This window comes from Mirounga leonina, unplaced genomic scaffold, assembly GCF_011800145.1.
Source record: "Mirounga leonina isolate KUSES-001 unplaced genomic scaffold, KU_Mleo_1.0 Mir_153, whole genome shotgun sequence".
Lineage (NCBI taxonomy): Eukaryota > Metazoa > Chordata > Mammalia > Carnivora > Phocidae > Mirounga > Mirounga leonina.
In genome coordinates, this window is record NW_023270387.1 from 14,607,705 (window position 1) to 14,631,176 (window position 23,472).

At 52.8% G+C, this 23,472-nt stretch overlaps 2 protein-coding genes across 14 annotated transcripts in view; one reads left to right on the forward strand and one right to left on the reverse strand.

Annotated features, from left to right (window-relative positions):
- PHLDB1 (pleckstrin homology like domain family B member 1) overlaps positions 1 to 3,843 on the forward strand; it is a 44,832-nt gene extending 40,989 nt beyond the window's left edge. For 10 of the 13 annotated variants that reach the window (XM_035009072.1, XM_035009078.1, XM_035009077.1 and 7 more), the window contains 2 exons: positions 1,670 to 1,755; positions 2,630 to 3,843. In XM_035009072.1, the coding sequence (XP_034864963.1) occupies positions 1,670 to 1,755; positions 2,630 to 2,770 (227 nt within the window). In that variant the 3' untranslated portion in view covers positions 2,771 to 3,843. The other 3 variants (XR_004679983.1, XR_004679984.1, XM_035009075.1) reach the window with 2 other exon arrangements.
- Positions 3,844 to 4,026: 183 nt separating this feature from the next.
- On the reverse strand, positions 4,027 to 22,203 carry TREH (trehalase). The gene is given in 21 exon segments (XM_035009427.1): positions 4,027 to 4,206; positions 4,758 to 4,784; positions 4,787 to 4,869; positions 5,212 to 5,323; positions 5,597 to 5,649; positions 5,652 to 5,810; positions 6,287 to 6,481; positions 6,601 to 6,650; positions 6,863 to 6,915; positions 6,918 to 6,993; positions 7,103 to 7,216; positions 7,338 to 7,430; positions 7,555 to 7,655; positions 8,231 to 8,357; positions 8,399 to 8,486; positions 8,489 to 8,537; positions 8,674 to 8,779; positions 9,402 to 9,496; positions 21,509 to 21,643; positions 21,895 to 21,948; positions 22,195 to 22,203. Coding segments are annotated over 21 exon segments (1,947 nt in total). The 3' UTR covers positions 4,027 to 4,038.
- Between the last annotated feature and the right edge of the window lie 1,269 nt (positions 22,204 to 23,472).

Consider the following 23,472-nt stretch of genomic DNA (forward strand, 5'->3'; position numbering starts at 1 on the left):
GGAGCGCGTGACCGGGCACCATAGTGGTCCCATTCGCAGTGGGTCTTGAAGACTACTTAGGAGTTGGCCAAGGGCACGGAGACTATTCCAGTGTACACAGAGCTTCCGGTTAAGGGCCCGGGAGAAGCTCCGCCTGGCCGGAGAGAACTTGGGGCTGGTGCCGGGGAAGGACGCGTGAGACCGGACCAGAGGGCAGTGGCCTGTAAACAGCCTTTGCCAAGCCAAGATGGCAGCAGGGTCCCAGTGAGGGAGCAGCAGAGAGGCTGGCGGGCTGAGGCAGCAGGATTCAGTTTGCTTGAGGAAGCTCACCAACTTGTCCTTAGGGAAGGGGAGTCGAAGGGGCAGAGGGTGGGGCGGGGGCACGGGAGGAGGCTGAAGCTCCTGGCTCAGGGACTCAGGCCTGAAATGACACGGGGGTGAGGGTGCACCCCAAGGGGCAGCCTGTCAGCTGTCACTGTCTGAGCTTAGTTGACGGTGTGACCTTTTGGTTGTGAACAGTGTTTGCCATGAGACGGCCCAGGCCCTAGGCTTTCCCTTGGCAGTGACCTGTCCCTTCCCGCCGGCTCGGTCACCTCTGCTGTCGGCCCCACTCCTTCCTGTCCCCCCACCGGCCTCCAGATGCCACATCCTTCCTTCTGGTTTTTACTATTAGACTTGAATAGGTAAATGCACTCCTACAGTTAAAAAAACACGTAAGAGGGTTTACATTGAGAATTATGCCTCTACTCAAAACAGATAACCGTTTTTATTAATCTCTTGCGTACCCTTGTAGTTTCTTTAGAATGTAAACAAATGCAGAGATTCTTACTCCTTTTCTAAAGATTTATTTATTTATTTGAGAGAGAGCATGAGAGTGAGGAGGGTCAGAGGGAGAAGCAGACTCCCTGCCGAGCAGGGAGCCCGATGCGGGACTCGATCCCGGGACTCCAGGATCATGACCTGAGCTGAAGGCAGCCGCTCAACCAACTGAGCCACCCAGGCGCCCTCTTACTCCTTTTCTTACACAAAAAATGGCATACGATATGTTCCTTGTTTTACTGTTATCCTAGCAGATCTTTCTATAGGAAATATATTGGATACATTTGAAAGGTGTATTTCTGAATCTGTATTTTTTCCACCCTACCCCATGAGGTGTTTCTCTATCATTTAACAGAGGTCTAGTATCCCATCCTGTACTAAACTCTAATTTATTAACCAATCTCTACTTGATGGACGGGTTTCCAAACTACAAATATCGTTGTGGTGAACAATCACGTGTTTGTTATTTGTAAGGTAAGTGTTCGTAAGTGTAATCATTGGCTCAAAGGGCAAACACCTTTCTCATTCTGGTAGACTCGGCCAGATCCTCCCAAAGGGTTTACCACTGTATACCCCACCTGTCATCTGTTAGCCCACCTGTTTCTCCATAAACTTGCCCAAAGCGTGTTGTTTATTTTTTGCATATTTTTGCCCTTCTCATAGGTGCGAAGTGGTATCTCAGGAGAGGTTCTAATCTGCCTTCTCTAATTCTGAGCAAGGCTGAGCACGGGCCATGTCTTCAGGACTCCCTGGTGGGCTCGGTTTCGGAGTCCTGGGAATGAGCCCGTTTTCCCAGACGGGGAAGCTCCATCGGTGGCCCCTCGCCTGAGGGATGCTGGGCCTCCTCAGCCCGGCCCTATTTTCTTTGCAGACAAGCATGAGACGAAGCTGAAGGGGGTCATCTACTTCCAGGCCATCGAAGAAGTGTACTATGACCACCTGCGCAGTGCGGCCAAGGTGAGGGCGGGCCGCAGGGGAAGGGGTGCGCCCAGCAGCCTGTCGTCTCGAGTCCTGGACCCCTTCCTCAGCCTCTTTGTAAACTCTCTCTTGCTCTCTCCCTCTCCCCTTCCCAGAAGAGGTTTTTCAGCTTCCCTGTGGTGACTGAGGTACCCCTCCCTCCCTACCTGTAACCAGAACTACTGCACATTAATGCCTCCTGGCCCCTCCTGGCCCCTGACCCCTTACTCTCCCCCCCCACCCCCCTTCCCCGGGCCTGAGGGAGGAGCAGCGGGGGCTGCAGGGAGCCCCTGTGGGCCTGAGGGGCTCGCTGCCCCCTCTCCTGAGATGACAGCAGGCCTGTGGGGAGGTAGGTGGCGCCAGAGGGATGGCTGCGAGGGGGAGGAAGGGCTTCTCAGGGACGGGGTTGGGCTGACGGGATTGATAAAGGGGACAGGTGTGAAGGCTGGGCTCTCCGCCCTCATGCAAAGCAGCCTCCCTGCAAGCCTCTGGTGCCGCCTCAGCCCTGATCTCTGCTCCTCTGGGGTCCTGGGCCCAGCATCCCACTTGCAGCTTTTCCCATCTGCCCCTCTGGTGCCGAGGGGAGGCTTGGGTCCTCACTGGAATAGGCCTCTGTGTCTGATTCTGTTGATACTCACTTTTGTGCCCAGGGGTGCCCAGAAACAGAGCCGCCCCCCCCCCATGGTAGGGTACGGCCCAGATGTGAGGAGGGGAACATCTCGGCCTGGGGCCCCCTTGACGGGTGGGCACTAGGTTTGGGGCCTGTTTGGGACTCCGTCTCGAGCTCCAGGGCACCCTGGAGCCAGGGAGGGCAAAGGGCAGACGGAATGTCAGCGGTGAGCCCTGTCTTAGACCTTCCTCCCTCCCGGCGCAGAGCCCGAACCCAGCCCTCACCTTCTGTGTGAAGACCCATGACCGGCTGTACTACATGGTGGCGCCGTCCGCAGAGGCCATGCGCATCTGGATGGACGTCATCGTCACCGGAGCTGAGGGCTACACTCAGTTCATGAACTGACCACACCACTCCTGGCGTGGGCCTCCTGGACCCTCAGGCCAGCCCGCCTGCTGCGCGGCTCGGCCCCTGGAGAAGAGCCGCAGCCTGGGCCCCAGGCCGCGCACGAGTGCTCCCAGAGCCCTTGTACAGGCCTTGGTACTGTTCTAAGGAGCGGGTCCTGTGAATGTCTGAGCTCAGGCCCCCTAGAGAACCAGCCAGCAGATAAAAAGTGGGGAGGCTCCCGGGAACTCCGAATTTGCAATAACCCTTCAGGGTCCTGCCCCAGGCTGCGGAACTGGCAGAGGGAGCCTCAAGCTCTGACCTGGCACCTGCGCTCCCCAGCCTGTGTTTGCCTTCGCAAAGGACAAAAGATGGTACCAGAATCTGCCAAAGATCCCCTCTTGCCTCAGCCCCCCCGTTGCAGGGCCCTTGGGGGCTGAGGAGAGCCACCTCCGGAGTGGGGGAACAGCTCAGGCGGTGTACTTCTCAAACCCCGCTCTCCCGCATTTTTGTTATTACTTTGTTCAAGGGCCAGAGACCTCACGTGTCAGCCTTGAGGTCCCAACCCCATACCCATGGCCGTGGCTCTGTGGCTTTGCCCATGCCCATCTGAGGGTACGTACCAACATCTCTCCAGCTGGGGGGGAAGGGACCAAACCCCCCCTCCAGCCCCCAGTCCAGCCCTCTCCCTTCCACTCGTGCCTTGCTTAGAGCCAGAAGGGACGAAGCTCGGACATCCAGAGACTGGAGGAGGAGGGAAGCGGCAGGGAGAGGTGGCTAGACGGGTTCTGTACAGGCTGAGTGTCTAACGGGTGGAGGGCTGCTCAGACGCCCCCGGGGGGGACCTGAGCAGGAGAGGAGGCAGCAGAGCGAGAGGACCCTGAGGTCTGGCTGCCATCCCTTCAGCCTCGAAACGGTGACAGAAATGGGGAGCAGAGGACCAGGCCACCAGCTGTCTGGCCTCGGCCCTTCATGCCTTAACACTAAGCTCACCTCCCTGCCCACCACTGGGCCATGGCTACTGGGCCCCGGGCTGGGTGATTTTCAGTATTTGTAAGCATCTCAAGAGAACAATAAAGCATTTGGAGTATGTGTTTGGGAAGCCAGGTTGCATGGGGTATGGGACTGTGTCCCCACAAAACAGGACGTCCCCCTTACTGATGTTCCAGGAGGGACAAGGGTCCAACCCGTGACTTCTAGGTCCCTCCCCTGACCCCACTCCAAGGACTGGCTGGGGGTGGGGGATGGAAGATGAAGAAGCAGGCGAAGGTAGGGACTCACGCAGAAGTTTAATGAGGCAGACGGGGCAGGGAGGCCCATACTGTGGCAGGAGGCTGAGCAGAAGGGCAGCCGTGAGGCAGGGGCCTCCAGGAAAGCTGTCTGGGTCCCGAGCTCAGCCGGTCACCATAGCGGTCCAGGAGCATCAGGACCACTCCACTGGTCCAGCCAAGGCCCTCCTGGAGAAAGACAGGGTCAGTGGGGCAAGATCTCTGGGGAAGGCCTCAAATCCTTTTAGGGGCTGTGAGATCCCCACCCAGAGGCTCGAGAACTGCCCAGCCCCAGGGGTGCAAAGGAGCTCCAGTCAGCCTCCTCCCTGGGGACCCACATACATGGGAGGAAACCGAGGCCCAGACAGGGGAGGTCATGGCCAGTTGTGGGGACAACACAGCCAGCCCTGGAGTTCCCAGTAGGATGTGGGCCCACTCACCTGAACTTCATACTCCCCTCCACCACCTGGCTGACCACCGCTGCTGATGTCATACTGGGAACAAAAGGACAGGCTCTAAGGTGGGGCACCACCCCCAGGCTCCCCACCTCAGCCCCCCAGGGGGAGCAAGAGATGGGAGCCCCTTTGGGAGAAGCTGCTCTGGCCGGCAGCTCTGACCCCTGCAGTGCCCAAGAACGGCCACCGGGCGTCACCACTGTCCCTGGGCTTGGCAAAGCCTGGCATCCCCCCAGCTCACCATGGGGAGGAGCCCAGGAGGCTCTGGGCTCAGGAGCAGCTCACCTCAAACATGGCTGACTTTTGGGAGTAGAGACCTCAAAGCTGGTTCGGATCCAATTCTGAGCCAGCTGGAAAGCCACTTCCTGGGCCCGAGGTGAAGGAGACTTGGCCAGACCTAGACCCCACCCCAGGCAGGACACTGAATCTCCTGAGTCCCCTGGGATGGCCAGAGCCTTTCTCTCCTCAAGGAGGGAAAGAGGCCTGGGCCCTAAGACCTCCATCGTGAGCCACATGAAAAGCCAATGTGCTCCTTCCCCAGGGCCTGGCTTTGGAGGGAGAAAGGAGGGCTGGTTCCCTCTATCAAAGGTCTGCTGAGTGGGAAGCCAAGAGACCAGAAGAGCCAGAGAAAGACCCTATGTGCTTTGTTCACACCTCCCCAGCACCAGGAGGCCGACCCTCCAGATGCAATGGGGAAAGGCCCTGGGATATGCCCCATCCCCACCTCCCTACTCCCTACCTTTGATGACCAGGTCCTGCAGGGGGACCCAGGCATTGGGCAAGCCCCACTGCTGGCCTGTTTTCTGGGGAGAGGTCGGGATCCCGTACTCGTAGGTCAAGATCTGGCTGTCCTAGAAGGTTCCAGACATTTCTAGGGCTGTGGGTGGGGGCTGGATGAGGAGCCAAGAAGCTGGGCCCTCCTCAAGCCAGATGTCCCCCTTCCTGGGCTTTGTCCTCTTGGCTCACAGTTGCCCCCTGGTGGCTCCAGCGGGACCCGCAGGCTCAGACCCAGGGGTGGGGCAGGAGGGGGTGGCTCCACTTGCCAGAGGTCCCTAGTTCAGACTCAGGGAGAGAGCAGGTGGTCCTGCCCCCAGTATACCAGCCTGCTCTGCTGCCCCCCTCACCTCCAAATACTTTAGGGCCTTGTCCACAGCGTCTGGGTCAGAGAAACAGACCGGAGAGGAGTGAGGTTGGATGGGTAAAACTCTAGGTTCTTCTTTCCGTTCTCAAGGTCATAGTCAAACCAGGCCCCTTTCTCTTCATCCCACAGGATGGCTCTCATGGCAGCCAAGCGCTGTTGCGACAGATTTCTGTACTTTGTGGCTTGGATGTCGTTCCCTGGGGTGACACTGTCTTTAGGCTGAGCAACCGAGGTGCCTGACCTTGGGTCCCATGCCTTCCAGAAAGAGGTCAACCTTGGCTGCCTGAGCCATGGCCCTATAGGGCTCTTGAGTTCCTGAGCCATGGCCCTATAGGGCTCTCAGGACCTGCACTGGCCTGCTCCCGGGCCCGTCCTAGGAGGGCACTGGCCGTGTGTATTTCCCTAGCTCCGACAGGTCCGAGGGCAATTGTCTGGGGAGAGAGAATGGAGGGAGTTTGAATGTGTGGACTCAGGTGTCCTCTCGTAGACCCTAGGAGTCCCTCCCAGTAAGAAAGGGAGGAGGGTGAGTGGAGTGTGGGCTCCATACGTACTCTTGCCCTAGGGGTGAGGTACGGAGTGGGCTAGGAGGCTGGAGGCCCTTCATTCAAGGTCCTACTTCCAGCTCCACGGCCAGGCTGAAGCAGGACCCAAGCCGCCCCTCCTGCTGGCTCACCCAGTCTGGAGTAGAAGTTGCTCATCAGCTCCTCTGCCTGGCACAGGAAGGCATTGAGGTCAACAGGCACGAATTTGCTGGTGCGGATGCTGCTGAGCGATGTAGGGTCTGGGCCTCCGACAAGCCACCATGAAGAGAAGTCCCACCCAGACTCAGCCCCAGCCTTGAGCTCAGCCCACAGAGCCTCCTGGTCCCCTGTGAGGACAAAGCAGCAGGGGACGGGGTGGGGGCGGGGGTGGCAGGGAGGGCCAGGGCTCGACACCCAACACCAGGCTCTCAGCCCCACCCCGATCCCTGACCTTGTTATTGCTCACCTTCTGGCAACGTGTCTGCCAGCTCAGCATCTTTGCTGTAAGACTCTGGCCTGGAAGAGGAAAATGGGCATCCTGGCACTAGGAGCCTCTAAGTGCAAGCTGGAGGCTAAGCCATGTTGCTCCAACTGCCCTTGGATTGCCCTTCGTGGGCCCTGGATTGCCCAGGGCTTTCAGTATCAGCATCTGAGAGGCAGGGCTAAGTCATGGCCCTCAGACCAGAGTGAATCACGAGAGACTGAGAGGTTGGCAGGCGGTTCCTTACCTGGGTCCCCCATAAGGGACAGCATAGTGATTCAGAACGTAGCACTCGCCCCCCCCTCCCCCGAGCTCACAGAGATGGTCCTGTTCTCCATCCAGAAGTCCAATTCCAAGGCCAGGCTCCCGATGTTGTCCCTGGGGTGGAGCCAGGCACCGCGGCAGCCCAGGCATGGCCCCTCAGTCCCACCCTGGGAGGTCCCAGGTAGGGCGGCCTGCGGGGCAGCAGGGGGGCCGGGGGGCCCACCGGAGGAAGGCGGTGTCGGTGTGGGTCACGTAGCGGTCCATCGTGAGAGTCAGGAGGGGGGGCTGGCTCGGCTGCAGGTAATACACGCGGGCCCCGTTGGGGACCTTTCCGTAGCTGCCAGGAAGGACGCGGGCTCAGGTGCGTCTGCCCAGCGGCGAAGGCCAAGGCCAATCCGGCGCCAAGCCCTTGGCACCCCCTTCTCCGCCCCAGCCTTGAGGGGCCCGCCCCCCCTTACATCTGCACCAGGTCCAGGAAGTTGTGCAGCATGCCCTTCACCATCCCGGGCATCTCAGAGAGGAGCAGCCCCTCCATCACCCAGTAGGAGTCCCTGGGGAAACGGACAGCTCACGCACCGGCCTGGGCACCCGGGCCAGTCAGGGTGCCCCCCTCTGCCCGGACAGCCCGCTGGCCCCGGGCTCCCCGACTCCCGCCCTGCAGCCCCGGCGGCTCACCAGCAGTAGAACTCCACCAGGCGCCCGCCAGGCACGCTGAAGGGGTGTGCCGAGTAGATCAGAGAGAACTGCCCCGGCTGGCTGAGGACCTCTGGCCTCACCTGCAGTCGGGACGGAGGGCACAGGGAGCCCACGGGCCCCGCCGTGTGGCGGCCCTGGCGGCCGGTGCAGGAGTTCTGGCTCTGCGGCTGGTCAGCCGTGTGGCTTCGGTCAAGGCCGGAGCTGCCGCAAGCCAGGTCTGCTCGGCCCCACAGGCCGGCCTCTGGAGTCCCTGCTAACTCAGCCCGGCCCTGGCAGGGGCTCACCAAGCGGCGGCCAGTATCAGGACCAGGTAGGGGGACCGTTTCCTCCACTCCCCTTCCCTCATCTCTGCTGCCACCACCCAGTCCTGACCTGATTAGCTCCCGGAAGAGAGAGCCTAGGTGGGCAGCCTGGACGTGGCAGGTGGGGATGGGGGAGGATGGTGAGGGCTTCAGGGAGAAGGTGAGAATTTAGAAGTAGGCATTCCCTTCTCCCCTTCCAGAAATTCTTCTTAGAGAGCTCCATTCAAGGACCCAGCGTGTGGGGGGCTGTCTTCTTAGTGCGTCCCAGTCTGTGCTCTAAGGGCAATGGGGCCCCAAGCTGGCATCCCCCTCTCCCAGCTCCATCCCCTGGGCTGAGACCCAGGAGTGGATACCTTCTTTCCCAGTTTCTTCCAGAGCTGGTGGAGCTGCCCTGCCCAGGCTCGCAGCTTGGGGTCTGAGATCTTCTGCAGGAACCGGGACTGGAAGAACGCTGACCGCACAGGGTTCAGGCAGGCAGGCCTGTCTGAAGGGCCCACTCCTGTTTCCTGTCCAGGAGCTACCTGTCCTTCCAGTCCGCAGGAGTCCAGGACTGCAGCTCCTGCCCCACGGCCTGGTAGTGCTCTTGCACGAAAGCCTGCAGCTGCTGTGGGGGGTGCTTGGGTTGTGGGCAGCGGCCAGCTCACCAAAGCGCTGCAGAACCTGGTCGGGGGTCCAGGTGGCAAGGAGGGGTCAGGTGGACCCCAGGAGCCCCTCCCTGATGGAGGCCCCTCTCTGCCTCGTCTCGCCCTCTGTCATCTTTGGTGCAGAAGCTTTAGGAGGTGGGGCCCCCCTGTGCCTCACCTGGAGCCGAGGACAGTGGCATGTCCACAAACTGCTGGTCATTCTGGTAGAGCTTGGCCATCTGCATTTGGTACAGGAGTTCCCCGTGGCAGTAAATCTGGCTGCGGACAGTGTCGGGGAGGGGGGCAGGTCAGGTCACCACCGTTAGGGGAGAAGAAAGGCTCGAGTCTGGGCACGTTCCCTGGCCTGGGGCTGTCATTGGGCCTGGGGAATGTGCGCGCCCTTGTGTGGTGCGGATGTGTGGGTGCTGGAGACATACCCCGCTGAGAGAACGAGGAGCGCCCTCGGCAATAAAGGATTTAAACAAGGGCCCAAGCCCACACTGGTTGGTAATTTGGCAGAGTGGACACCCAGTGGACGAAAGGAGAGGACCACTTGAATCAGTGACACATCAGAGGGGGTGGGACCGACTCTGTACAGCGGCCCTGGGCGAAACCGACCAGAGGGCTTCAGGCAAAAGCCTGCAAGTTACCCCCGGGGGCGACTGCTGAGACCTCGGGCCAGGGAATTTGCACGTGCGGCGTGGGATATGCATCATTCGGGAGACAGTTACCAGCCCGCTATTGGGCGTTTATGGAAACCTCCTTCTGCCTGGAGGACAGATCTTCCTGTGACCGGAAGTACCGACCGTGTCCTGAGTGGTGTCTCCGATGAAGAAGGCGGTGCCCCAGAGAGTTCCTTCATACGTGGGGAGGGTTTACACAGGAAGCGCTACACGGGCACCGCCCGGGCAGGTGGCGGGAGGCTCCCGAGGAGTCGCGGGAGGAGCCCTGTGGCGGCTCCCCACGACCAACAGAAAGCTGCTTGGCCGCCGACGGCTGTGCGAAGGCGGACAGACAGTATCTCGTCTGGACGGCTACTGCACTCTGACCAACTGAGGGCAATCTCTGAAGAATGTAGGAACAGGTCAGCTCGGTGGGCTGAACTGCATGCTCTTTCCCTTGCAGTGATGGAAACACTGAATGCGAAAAGCTCCTGTGTTGCTTTTAAGTAGACTCCATGCCCAGCATGGAGTCCAACACGGGGCTTAAACCCACAACCCTGAGATCATGACCTGAGCCGAAATCAAGAGTCGCACACTTAACCGGCTGAGCCACCCAGGCGCCCGTGTTGGGGTGTTTACGGACTCAGGGGAAGGGAAAAACTGGACTAGGAAAGGGGATGCTCGCATGGGGCATGAGCCTCAGGAAATCACTCCGGAAATTCAAGGGGCCCGTTAAAGTAGCTTTGCATTCCTGACTGTAGACGAATAGGCTTAAAATACTATATTGGAACAGAAGATACTGTGCCAGTTGGGTCAGCCATGGTTCCCACAATGGGCCAAGAGACGTGTCAAATGGACGCGGCGTGTAACGTGTCACCCTCCGAGTGCTGGCCTGATACAGAACCGGAACAGGCAACTGACACATCTGTGGTCTGAAACAGGGAGAGAGAAAGGCACGAAGGGCAGGCTTACACAGCGTCACAAGCATATGCTCACACTCAGCATGGGGTGGGAGCCAAAGGAGGGTCCCCACGGGATAGATTCGTCCGCTTTTCTGGGGGATATGAGGAGAGGCTGATGGCAGGACTCTACAATTCTTTCCCACATCATCTGCACTGACCTTGAACCCACTAGGACCCGACCTGCCACTGTGGTGTCGGAAGCATGAATGGTCCGTAAGTAAGAGATCGTAGCTCTCTTTTCAAATTCTGATGGGTTGGGTTGTGCCCACGCCCCATGGGGCTAAGTGGGGGCTCACAGTGAATGGGGCTGTATTGCTCAGTGGCGGGAACAGCCCCCCATTCGGGGCTGTGTAACTCTATCTTCTACGGCCCTCACAAGGCTGGTTGTGCTGCCGGCGAGCTAGATGAGAGCAGTGGCTAAAGCCAACATCCCTTCCAAAGGGGGAAGAGTGGAGTGAAAATCAGTGCCACGCAGAGAGGAGAAAGGCAGCTGAGGGCAAAGAGATGAACAGGCAGGTATTCAAGGGAAACGGGCAGTCTGGCATGCCACGAGTGCCTGGAGGGAGCGAGAGGTTACCTCGGTCCTTAGCACAATCACAGGGGATGCCTGGAACGGTGGGGCCCTGCGCCTGCCCTGCCCAGCCTGCCTTTGGAACCTGACAACGTTGATGGAAGCCAGCAAACAGGGCCGGAGTCACTCTGGGAGACATTCTGGTCTCAGGATATGACGCTGAGCTAGAGTAACTGCTGACGACTGAAGGTGACCCGAGTGACGGGCCAGCGTCTTTCAAGTTTTTAGATTACACCTACTATGAAGGGTGTCATCTGGGAAGGAATTTCCTGAAACTACTCCCCACTGGGTCTTTGGACTGGGTGGTCTACAAGTCTTGGCAGATGAATTGCCCTGTATACAACTATAAACCTTGAAAATCAAATACTTATAGAAAGGCCCCTGATTTGGGGGCACCTGGGTGGCTCAACCAGTTGAGCATCTTTTTTTTTTTTTTTTTTAGAGACAGCAAGCAAGCAAGCACGAGTGTAGGGAGGGGGCAGAGGGAGAGGGAGAATCTCAAGCAGACTCCATGCTGAGCACAGAGCCCGATGTGGTGGGGCTCAATCTCATGACCACCCAACTGAGCCACCCAAGCGCCCCAAGCATCTGACTCTTGATCCCAGCTCAAGTCTTGGTCTCAGAGTCATGAGTTCAAGCCCCAAGCTGGGCTCCATGCTATACGTGGAGCCTGCTTAAAAAATAAAGTCCCCCAGTTTTAATGGACAAAATATAGCAGCATGTGCAGTGTGTTGTACGCACAAACACAGATCACCCGTTTTTGTGAATAGAAAGCTATTAAACAGAAAAAAATGGGTTTCTTGTTGGATGAAAGCAGTAGGCATCGTATAGTCTATCCAAATTCCCATGGGGAATAACCCCATCCTGAGATGAGGAAGGCTATGGGAGGCCTCATGGCATACCTCACAATAAATTGCACCTAGGCGTGACTACCACTTATCTCAGCTTAGTATGGGGGACCCCCATTTCTGGGTACCAAACATGTCTCCCAATGGCATTCGGGCTTTTAGTACCTAATGGAAACAACACTGGACCATGAGACATAAGAGGGCTGGGGGGTGGCTGGGTGGCTCAGACAGGTAAGCGTCCGACTCTTGATTTCAGCTCAAGTCATGATCTCAGGGTCATGAGATCGAGCCCTGTGTTGAGCTCTGCACTGAGCCTGGAGCCTGCTTAAGATTCTCTCTCCCAGGCGCCTGGGTGGCTCAGTTGGTTAAGCGACTGCCTTCGGCTCAGGTCATGATCCTGGAGTCCCAGGATCGAGTCCCACATCGGGCTCCCTGCTCGGCAGGGAGTCTGCTTCTCCCTCTGACCCTCTCATGCTCTATCTCATTCTCTGTCTCATATAAATAAATAAAATCTTAAAAAAAAAAAAAAAAAGATTCTCTCTCCCTCTGCCTTTCTCCCATGTGCTCTCTCTCTCTCAAAAAAAAGGGGGGGCTTTGGGGGAGACAGGTCCCCCATTGTGGAACAAACTGAATTTGCTTTTAATGAGGAGAGGCATTCAGAGGAAAAAATATTAGCTAGAATAAGCAGATTAGGAGTTCTTTTCCAGGGGGAAAGTAAAGGCTGGGAGTCAGGCTGGATAATGAGGCTTTAGTGAAATGCATCAGGCCAAGGCAACAGAGAAGGCTGGCTGATGCCAGGGCCCAGCACCGGAAGGGGGCCTGCACCCTCAGCCAACAGAGCCTCTTGACTATTTTAATGCTGAAAGAAGGCAAAGTAGCCATGAGGCAATGGCCTTCCATACTAGCTACTGAGGCTCAAGAGCCATGCCTGTGGGAATCTTCTAGACCTGCAAACCACATACTGTGGACACATGTACTTGAGCCCGACTACGACTGCCCTTGCTCCGGAAACAGGTAAGACACACCCTGTCGTACAATTAGCAGGGACAGAACTATTCTGAATACCACCTGTGTCCTCCCCCAGGAAGGAGGTGGGCCCTGCTATGAACAGCACAAAAAGGAGACCAGTCTCTGTGCCAGGCTGTGAGCTGAGACAGGGTGACTAGCTTTCCCTCCAACCGTCTCAGAACCCAGAAATAGCAAATCATAATTTGTTGTAATAAATAATAAAATCACGGCTACCTGTAATGATGCCTGTCCATAATAGTATTTGGTATGAGGGCAAGGTTTGAGTCTACGGAGAATACCTCTCTAACTCTTCCAGTTTGTTCTGTAATGGAACTCCACTGTACTATGACCATACCAGAATATGGTCTAATACTGGTATTAGCGGTGTGATTCAACCACCTTATGTAAATAAGCCATGTGATAATACCGATATTCATGCCTGCATATGTTCGGAGGTGGAGTTAAAACCTCCTCAGGGGTCACCTGGCTGGCTCAGTTGTTAAGCATCTGCCTTCGGCTCAGGTCATGATCCCAAGGTCCTGGGATCGAGCTCCGCATCGGGCTCTCTGCTCGGTGAGGAGCCTGCTTCTTCTCCCTCTCCCTCTGCCTGCCGCTCCCCCTGCTTATGCTCTCTGACAAATAAATAAAATCTTAAAAAAAATTATTCTCTAAACAACGCCAGTGTGTTACCATCTCGCACTACGGCAGATATAAAGTGGAAAAAGAACGTCAGAATTACTAGAGTCTCCTACAGTCACGATTAGTCTAGTGAGCATCATCTGACCAGAACGTCTCCGGACGAGGCCACTCAGGTTTGCAGGCTTCTGTTTGCTCTGGTCGGTTCCAAAGCCGGAGAGGTCTTGGCAGTACATACATTCACCCTTTCAGGCATCTGAAACTAAGAGGCAGCATCCCTTCTTGTTCTGAGCCTCTTTTAAAGTGTTAATGTAACAGTGGATTTCTCCCACTACATTATTATTAGTCCATGTATTCACCTCTTTACCTTCAGCTACTATTTCTCCTTCTCTCCATTTACATGCAAGCTTTTCTAGCTTTGGAAAGGACCTTGCGTTCGGCTGCTGGTCCAGACTGCAGCAGCAACGCTAGTCTAGAGAGCCTCCCCGCGGTCCCCTCCGCTCACGCAGAGTGCTATCACGTGCGCTCACTTCGAGCGGGCCATTCCTACCCCTAGGCCTGAGTGAGGCTTGAATACAGCCGCTCTCAGTGACCCCATTTAGCCAGATGGGGCAAAGGCGCACCGCACCGCATCTGGCTCTTAGGATTCAGACACAGCAGCGAAAGGGTAGAGGTCCACTCTCTTACCTAGGAGTCCTCCCTGCTTCTGACACGTGTGGCTGCGGACTTGGGCCTGGCACCTCTGTATCAGGCAGGGAAAAAAGGGTGAAGTGATGTGGGGGAGAGAGAAAAAAGTACAGTCGTACCATCGTCTTCCTCCCACATGGGAAGAACCCCATGGTCATACCAGCCTCCTCTTGCCTAGATTCTCCCAGAAAAGCGGAGCAACCTATCCAGGAGGGACCCTCCCGGGAGCCCCTCACGTGAGTGTGAGTGCACGCTGGTGAAGCTGCGTCGGCCAGCCCTGCTTGTCTGGATCTCCCCGTTTCAGACAGCCAATGTTTTCATGGTCCATTCCAGCTCTCTATCGAACCATGGCTCAGAGGATGAAAGTGAGTTCCCTGGAAAAATGTAACTCAGTGGTCCAAATCGGTGCGGTATCTTCTGGTCTGGTCCTATGACAGTATTTTGAGCATTTATAGCGACACCTAGCGCAGAGTGCGGGCTCCTGCCCGGGTCTCACCGGCCAGCTCCATGTGTGTCCTTTCCCCCAGGGAACCTGCCCGGTAGCCCGTCTCTTTTGTTGACAGAACAGCTTATTGGCATTTTGTGCCTCAGGGGGCGCAAGGGCCATGCATCTAGATCCGGCCCACCTCCCAACATCCCATCGGTTCACGACCCCACGTGGCATCCTCACGTGAACACACTGGGATACCCACTTGCTGGCTCTACTTTCCGATCCAGGAAGGGGGTTCTTCTGATGGGCACCAACGTGTTCTATTTTAATGAACTCCTCAAATTCACAATAACTTCCACAGGACTGTGCCACACATGGGTGATGTTTCTATAGACCACTCTCCCATTGTCCTTCTGCCTGACCATATGGCCAGGATGGTGGCCGCCAAGAGTAGTTAAAAACCCCAAAACGGTAGCAAATAGTATGAGTTAAGCCCACCGAGCTGATTTGGTGTTTTTTGTTTTGGGTTTTTTTTTTAGATTTTATTTATTTATTTGAGAGAGTGAGTGAGCACGAGCAGAGGGAGGAGTAGAGGGAGGAACAGAGAAACAAGCAGACTCCAGGCTGAGCCTGACGCAGGGCTCCATCTCACAACCCTGAGATCATGACCTGAGCTGAAATCAAGGTCGATGCTTAACCGACTGAGCCACCCAGGCGCCCCTGGTATTATCATCTCTGGTCATAGCGGCAGCCTTCCAGTGCAGTGTGTTCACCTTGGAACAACCATCCATGAACAAAGCAGCTCTTTGTTGGTCCACCAAGAATTGTTTATAGGGCACCGTCCATGTGGCAATAGAATCCAGCACTCCTCAGGTGGTTCCAAAGTCAGTTCTAAGGAACAGAGTCTACCTGCTCTCAAACTCATGGAGGTAACTCTACATTCCCCCCCGTAGTCTGCTCCTGCATAAACCATTCCTACTGCATTATGGAACTCTTCCGGGCACTGCCCTCCCTCTTAGATCATTTCTCCAACATCACCCAAGATATTATGGGTGTTTCAGGTTTTAAGATTATCTTCTATCTTGGGGTGCCTGGGTGGCTCAGTTGGTTAAGCATGTGACTTCAGCTCAGTACTGACATCAGGGTCCTGGGATTGAGCCCCGAGTCGGGCTCCCTGATCAGCACGGAGCCTGCTGCTCCCTCTCATTCTGCACCCCCTAACCCACGGGCTCGTGTGCTCTCTCTCAAATAAATAAAATCTTTATATGATCCTGTTTTGTTTCTTAAATTCCACATATGAACGAAACCATATAATTGTCTCTCTTATTTTGCTTAGCATAATACCCTCCAGTTCCATCCACATCATTGCAAATGGTAAGATTTCATTTTTTGATGACTAATATTCCATTGTATGTATATATGTGTGTGTGTGTGTGTTTACACGCATACGGTATCTTCTTTATCCATTTATCTGTCAATAGACATCTGGGCTCTTTCCATCATTCAGCTGTTGTGGACATTGCTGCTATAAACACTGGGGTGCAGGTGCCTCTCTGAGTCACTATGTTTGTATCCTTTGGGTAAATACCCAGTAGTGCAATTGCTGGATCATAGGGTAGCTCTTTTTTTAACTTTCTAAGGAACCTCCATACTGTTTTCCAGAATGGTTGCACCAGCTTGCATTCCCACCAACAGTGTAGGAGGGTTCCCCTTTCTCCGCATCCTGGCCAACATCTGTTGTTTCCTGAGTTAATTTTAGCCATTCCGACTGGTGTGAGGTGGTATCTCATTGTGGTTTTGATTTGTATTTCCTTGATGATGAGTGATGTTGAGCATTTTTTCATGTGTCTGTTGGCCATTTGGATGTATTCTTTGGAGAAATGTCTGTTCATGTCTTCTGTCCCTTTCTTCATGTTCTTTGGGTGTTGAGTTTGATAAGCTCTTTATACATCTTGGATACTAGCTCTTTTTCTGATAAGACATTTGCAAGTATCTTCTCCCATTCTGTCGGATGTCTTTTGGTTTTGTCGACTGTTTCCTTTGCTGTGTAAAAGCTTTTTATCTTGATGAAGTCCCACTAGTTCATTTTTACTTTTGTTTCCCTTGCCTTGGAGACGTGTCTACCAAGAAGTTGCTGCGGCCAAGGTCAAAGAGGTTGCTGCCTGTGTTCTCCTCTAGGATTCTGATGGATTCCTGTCTCACATTTAGGTCTTTCATCCATTTTGAGTCTATTTTTGTGTGGGATGTAAGGAAATGGTCCAGTTTCATTCTTCTGCATGTGGCTTTCCAAACCTCCCAATACCACTGGTTGAAGAGACTTTTTTTCCATTGCATTTTCTTTCCTGCTTTGTCAAAGATTAATTGACCATAGAGTTGAGGGTTCATTTCTGGGGTTTCTATTCTATTCCATTGATCTATGTGTTTGTTTTATGCCAATACCATACTGTCTCGATGATTACAACTTTGTAATAGAGCTGGAAGTCCAGAATTGTGATGCCACCAGCTTTGCTTTTCTTTTTCAACATTCCTCTGGCTACTCAGGGTCTTTTCTGGTTCCATACAAATTTTAGGATTATTTGTTCCAGCTCTGTGAAAACTGTTGATGGTATTTTGATAGGGATTGCACTGAATGTGTAGATTGCTCTTGGTTACATAGACATTTTAACAATATTTGTTCTTTTGATCCATGAGCATCCTTCCTTCTTTTTTTAAAAATGTTTCTTGTGGTTAAATAGATATCACATAAAATCTGCCATTTCATCCATTTTAAATTACAGAATTCAATTTACATTATATTCATAGTATTTCCCAACTATCACTATTTATTTTCAAAATGTTTTTTAAAAAGATTTATTTTAGGGGCGCCTGTGTAGCTCAGTCATTAAGCGTCTGCCTTCCGCTTGGGTCATGATCCCAGGGTCCTGGGATCGAGCCCCGCATCGGGCTCCCTGCTCAGGGGGAAGTCTGCTTCTCCCTCTCCCACTGCCCCTGCTTGTGTGTCTGCTCTTGCTGTCAATAAATAAATAATCTTAAAAAAAAAAAAAAGACTTTTTGGGGGGGAGTGCACGTACACAAATGGGAGGGGCAGAGGGAGAAGAAGAGAGAATCCTAAGAAGGCTCTACTGAGAATGGAGCCTGATGAGGGGCTCAATCTCACTACCCTGAGATCACAACCTGAGCTGAAAGCAAGAGTCAGATGGATGCTTAACCGACTGCAGCACCCAGGCACCCCATCAAAACTTTTACCATCCCAAAGATACATCCTGTAACATCAAGCAGTAAGTCCTCAGTCCTCTCTCCCCATGGCCCCTGGAAACCACTATTCCACCTTCCAGGTCTATGAATTTACCTAGTCTTGATACTTCATGTAAGTGGAATCACACAATATGTGTCCTTCTGTGACTTTTGCAGTATTCAGTGTAGAAGTCTTTCATCTCCTTGGATAAGTTTATTCCTAGGTATTTTATTTATTAGATGTTTGCACATGTGATGGCTTCTTAAATTTCCTTTTCAGATTGTTCTTGGCAGGTATATAGAAATGCAACTGATTTTTGAGTATTAATCTTCTGCCTGCAGCTTTCCTGAATCTATTTATCAGACCCAGCTTTCCTGTGGATCTTTTGGGATTTTCTACATATAGAATCATGTCATCTGTGAATAGATAAATTCTTCCTTTCCAATTTGACCTTTTCTTTTTTTTTTTTTTTGGTTCTGTTGCTTCAGCTAGAACTTCTGGTACGGTGTAGACATCCTTGTCTCATTCCTAATTTTAAAGAGAAAGCTTCCAGTCTTTCACCATTGTGATACTACATGTGAGTTTTTCATAAATTCCCTAAATTGCTCTGAAGAACTTCCCTTTTATTGCTAGTTTTTAGAATGTTTTTGTCATGGAAGTGCTGGGTTTAGTCAAATACCTTTTCTGCATCAATAATCATGTAGGATTTTTTTCCTTTGTTCTATTAATGCAGTGCATTACACTGATTTTCTTATGTTGAGCCATCCTTGCATTCTTAGGATAAATCTCACTTGCATGGTGTGTAACTCTTTTACTATGCCATTGGATTTGGTTTGCTAGTATTTTGTTGAGGATTTTTGCATCACATACATAAAAGATAACGGACTGTAATTTTCTTGTGAGATCTTTATATAGCATAAGCATCAGGTATTGTTGGCTTCATAGGAGGTGTTAGGAAGTGTTTCATCCTATTTTGGAAGAGTTTGAAAAGGATTGGTGTTAACTCTATTTTTATCATTTTTTATTTTATTTATTTGAGAAAGAGAACAAGTGGAGGGGAGAGGCAGAGTGAGAGGGAGAAGCAGGCTCCCCACTGAAGGCTTGATCCCAAGACCCTGAGCCGAGGATGCTTAACCAACTGAGCCACCCAGGTGCCCCTCTGACTCTTCTTTAGACGTGTGGTAGAGTTGGTCAATGAAGATGTTGGTCTTGGACTGTATTAGGATTCTCCAGAGAAACAGATATAATAGAATTAGTGTGTGTGGAGACAGAGACTGAGAGTTATCTTTAAATTTTTGCTTATGTGATTGTGGAGGTTCGCAAGTCCAAAATCTGCAAACTAGGTCAGCAGGCTGGAGCCCCAGAGAGGTCTAAAGGCAGTCTGTTGGGCAGAATTCCCTCGTCTTCTGGGGAGGTCAGTGTTTTTCTGTTAAGGACTTCAACTGATCGGAGGTCCACTCACAATATGGAGGGTATGAAATGAATAAAGGAAAATCTCGTTTCAAAATATAGTTGGGAAGTCCTGAAGGAGGCATGCTCACAGAGGTACCACTCTTCAAAGCTAATTTTCCATATCCCAGCAGAAGGAAAGGTTTTTCTCTTTACCCAGCAACCCAGCCAATGAGAACCACCACAGCTCAGCCAATAAAAAGTCACTACAACCACAAATTCTTGCTCTGTTTGGAATGGAGTTTCACTCCAAACTGCCCCTCTCAACTTCCTTCTTTCCTCTATAAAAGAACACTCCTCCTCTGACTCTCACTGTCTCCCTCTGTCAAATAAATAAATAAAATCTTAAAAAAAAAAAAAATTGTGTTTCCTTGGCCTAGCCAAGCTGATATATAAAATTAACCATCACGGGCGCCTGGGTGGCTCAGTCGTTAAGCGTCTGCCTTCGGCTCAGGTCATGATCCCAGGGTCCTGGGATCGAGTCCCACATCGGGCTCCCTGCTCGGCAGGAAGCCTGCTTCTCGCTCTCCCACTCCACCTGCTTGTGTTCCTGCTCTTGCTATCTCTCTCTCTGTCAAATAAATAAATAAAATCTTTAAAAAAATAAAATAAAATAAAAAAAAATAAAATTAACCATCACGTGGAGTTTTCATTGTTGGGTGGTTTTTGATTATAATCTCGTTATAAATCTGTTGAGATTTTCTATTTCTTCTTGCATCAGTTTGGATAATTTGTGCGTTCCTAGGAATTTGTGCATTTTGTAGTGGTTATCCAATGTTCTCAGTTTTCTCTATTTTTGTAAGGTCCGTAGTAGTGTCTCCATTTTCTTTCTTCCTTTTTCTTTTTCTTTCTTTCAAAGATTTTATTTATCTGACAGAGAGAGGGAGAACAGGAACACAAGTAGAAGGAGTGGGAGAGGCAGAAGCAGGCTTCCCGCTGAGCAGGGAGCCTGATGTGGGGCTTGATCCCAGGACCCCGGGATCGTGACCTGAGCGGAAGGCAGATGCTTAATGACTGAGCCACCCAGGCGCCCCACCATTTTCATTTCTGATTTTAGTTATTTGTACCTTCTTTTGCCTTTGTCAATTTTTTTCCATAGCTAAAGATCTATTTTCTTGGGGCGCCTGGGTGGTTCAGTTAAGCGTCTGCCTTCCACTCAGGTCATGATCTCAGGGTCCTGGGATCGAGCCCCGGATTGTGCTCCCTGCTCAGTGCAGAGTCTGCTTCTCCCTTTCCCTCTGCTGCTCCCTCTGCTTGTACTTTCTGTCAAATAAGTAAATAAAATCTAAAAAGAGAAATTTAAAAATAAAGATCTATTTTCTTGATTTTTTTCCAAAGAAACAACTTTTGGTTTTTCTCTTTTCTATTCTCCATATTACTTCCTTATGCTCAATCTTTCTTTACTCTTCTGCTAGCTTTGGGTTTAGCTTGCTTTCCTCTAATTTCCCAAGGTATAAAGACGGTTATTGATTTAAGATCTTTTGTAATGTAGACACTTGCTCCTGTAAATTTCCCTCTGAGAACTGCCTTTGCTGCATCCCATAAATTTTGGTATGTTGTCTCCTTGTTTTCATTCATCTGTAAGTATTTTCTAATTTCCCTTCTTTGTGATTTCTTCTTTGACTCTTTGGTTGCTTAAAAGTGTGTCAATTTCCACATTTTCCAGTTTTCCTTCTGTTATTTATTACTAGCTTCACTCCATTACGGTTGGAGAAGATACTTTCTATAATTTCAATCTTTTAAAATTTACTGAGCCTTGTTTTATGGCCTAACATATGATCTATCCTGGAAAATGTTCTATGTGCACTTGAAAAGAATATGTATTCTTTATGTACAAACAGTATGTTCTGTTGCTGGGTATGGAATTCTATATATATTAGGTCTGATTGTTTTATGGTGGTCTTCTCTTTCCTTTATGATCTTCTGTCTAGATGTTCTATCCATGAAAGTGGCACTGGAGGCTCCAACTATTAACACAGAACTCCCAATCCCTTCAATTCTGTCAACTGTTACACTTTCATCCTGGGAGGACAGTGGTCTTGGCAGGGCTCCCTTCCTCTCTGTACACACAAAGCTCACAAAATAAGTGCCAGTATTCCTGTACTGTTTTCCAAAGTACCCAGGAGCATAAGATGATCTAGACTAGTATGTTCAAATTTGGACTTTTTTGGGAGGCGGTGTTTGATCCCACCTCCCTGCCCTCCTTCCCAGCACCTGGGGCCCATCGTAGCTGGGACACCGGGTCTGGGTGATTTTTAGTATTTGTACACCTCTCAACAGAACAATAAACAGTTTGGGAGGCCAGGTTGCATGGGGTATGGGACTGTGTCCCCACAAAACAGGACGTCCCCCTTACTGATGTTCCAGGAGGGACAAGGGTCCAACCCATGACTTCTAGGTCCCTCCCCTGACCCCACTCCAAGGACTGGCTGGGGGTGGGGGATGGAAGATGAAGAAGCAGGCGAAGGTAGGGACTCACGCAGAAGTTTAATGAGGCAGACGGGGCAGGGAGGCCCATACTGTGGCAGGAGGCTGAGCAGAAGGGTAGCCGTGAGGCAGGGGTCTCCAGGAAAGCTGTCTGGGTCCCGAGCTCAGCCGGTCACCATAGCGGTCCAGGAGCATCAGGACCACTCCACTGGTCCAGCCAAGGCCCTCCTGGAGAAAGACAGGGTCAGTGGGACAAGATCTCTGGGGAAGGCCCCAAATCCTTTTAGGGGCTGTGAGATCCCCACCCAGAGGCTCGAGAACTGCCCAGCCCCAGGGGTGCAAAGGAGCTCCAGTCAGCCTCCTCCCTGGGGACCCACATACATGGGAGGAAACCGAGGCCCAGACAGGGGAGGTCATGGCCAGTTGTGGGGACAACACAGCCAGCCCTGGAGTTCCCAGTAGGATGTGGGCCCACTCACCTGAACTTCATACTCCCCTCCACCACCTGGCTGACCACCGCTGCTGATGTCATACTGGGAACAAAAGGACAGGCTCTAAGGTGGGGCACCACCCCCAGGCTCCCCACCTCAGCCCCCCAGGGGGAGCAAGAGATGGGAGCCCCTTTGGGAGAAGCTACTCTGGCCGGCAGCTCTGACCCCTGCAGTGCCCAAGAACGGCCACCGGGCGTCACCACTGTCCCTGGGCTTGGCAAAGCCTGGCATCCCCCCAGCTCACCATGGGGAGGAGCCCAGGAGGCTCTGGGCTCAGGAGCAGCTCACCTCAAACATGGCTGACTTTTGGGAGTAGAGACCTCAAAGTTGGTTCGGATCCAATTCTGAGCCAGCTGGAAAGCCACTTCCTGGGCCCGAGGTGAAGGAGACTTGGCCAGACCTAGACCCCACCCCAGGCAGGACACTGAATCTCCTGAGTCCCCTGGGATGGCCAGATCCTTACTCTCCTCAAGGAGGGAAAGAGGCCTGGGCCCTAAGACCTCCATCGTGAGCCACATGAAAAGCCAATGTGCTCCTTCCCCAGGGCCTGGCTTTGGAGGGAGAAAGGAGGGCTGGTTCCCTCTATCAAAGGTCTGCTGAGTGGGAAGCCAAGAGACCAGAAGAGCCAGAGAAAGACCCTATGTGCTTTGTTCACACCTCCCCAGCACCAGGAGGCCGACCCTCCAGATGCAATGGGGAAAGGCCCTGGGATATGCCCCATCCCCACCTCCCTACTCCCTACCTTTGATGACCAGGTCCTGCAGGGGGACCCAGGCATTGGGCAAGCCCCACTGCTGGCCTGTTTTCTGGGGAGAGGTCGGGATCCCGTACTCGTAGGTCAAGATCTGGCTGTCCTAGAGGGTTCCAGACATTTCTAGGGCTGTGGGTGGGGGCTGGATGAGGAGCCAAGAGGCTGGGCCCTCCTCAAGCCAGATGTCCCCCTTCCTGGGCTTTGTCCTCTTGGCTCACAGTTGCCCCCTGGTGGCTCCAGCGGGACCCGCAGGCTCAGATCCAGGGGTGGGGCAGGAGGGGGTGGCTGCCACTTGCCAGAGGTCCCTACTTCAGACTCAGGGAGAGAGCAGGTGGTCCTGCCCCCAGTATACCAGCCTGCTCTGCTGCCCCCCTCACCTCCAGATATTCCAGAGCCTTATCCACGACACCCAGGAGTAGCAGCTGTCCCCAAAAGAGGTGTGGCTGAATGGGTACAAATCCCAAGTCCTTCCATGTTCAAGGTCATAGTCAAACCAGGCACCTTTCTCCTCATTTCATAGGTAGCCTTCAAAAAAAGCCCAGCACAGGGGCGCCTGGGTGGCTCAGTTGGTTAAGCCACTGCCTTCGGCTCAGGTCATGATCCTGGAGTCCCTGGATCGAGTCCCGCATCGGGCTCCCTGCTCAGCAGGGAATCTGCTTCTCCCTCTGACCCTTCCCCCTCTCATGTGCTCTCTCTCTCAAATAAATAAATAAAAAATCTTAAAAAAAAAAAAAAAAAAAAGCCCAGCCCTATTTCTGCAAATTTCAGCAATTCATGGCTTTGGAGGCATACTCTGGGGTGAAACTAGGTTTAGA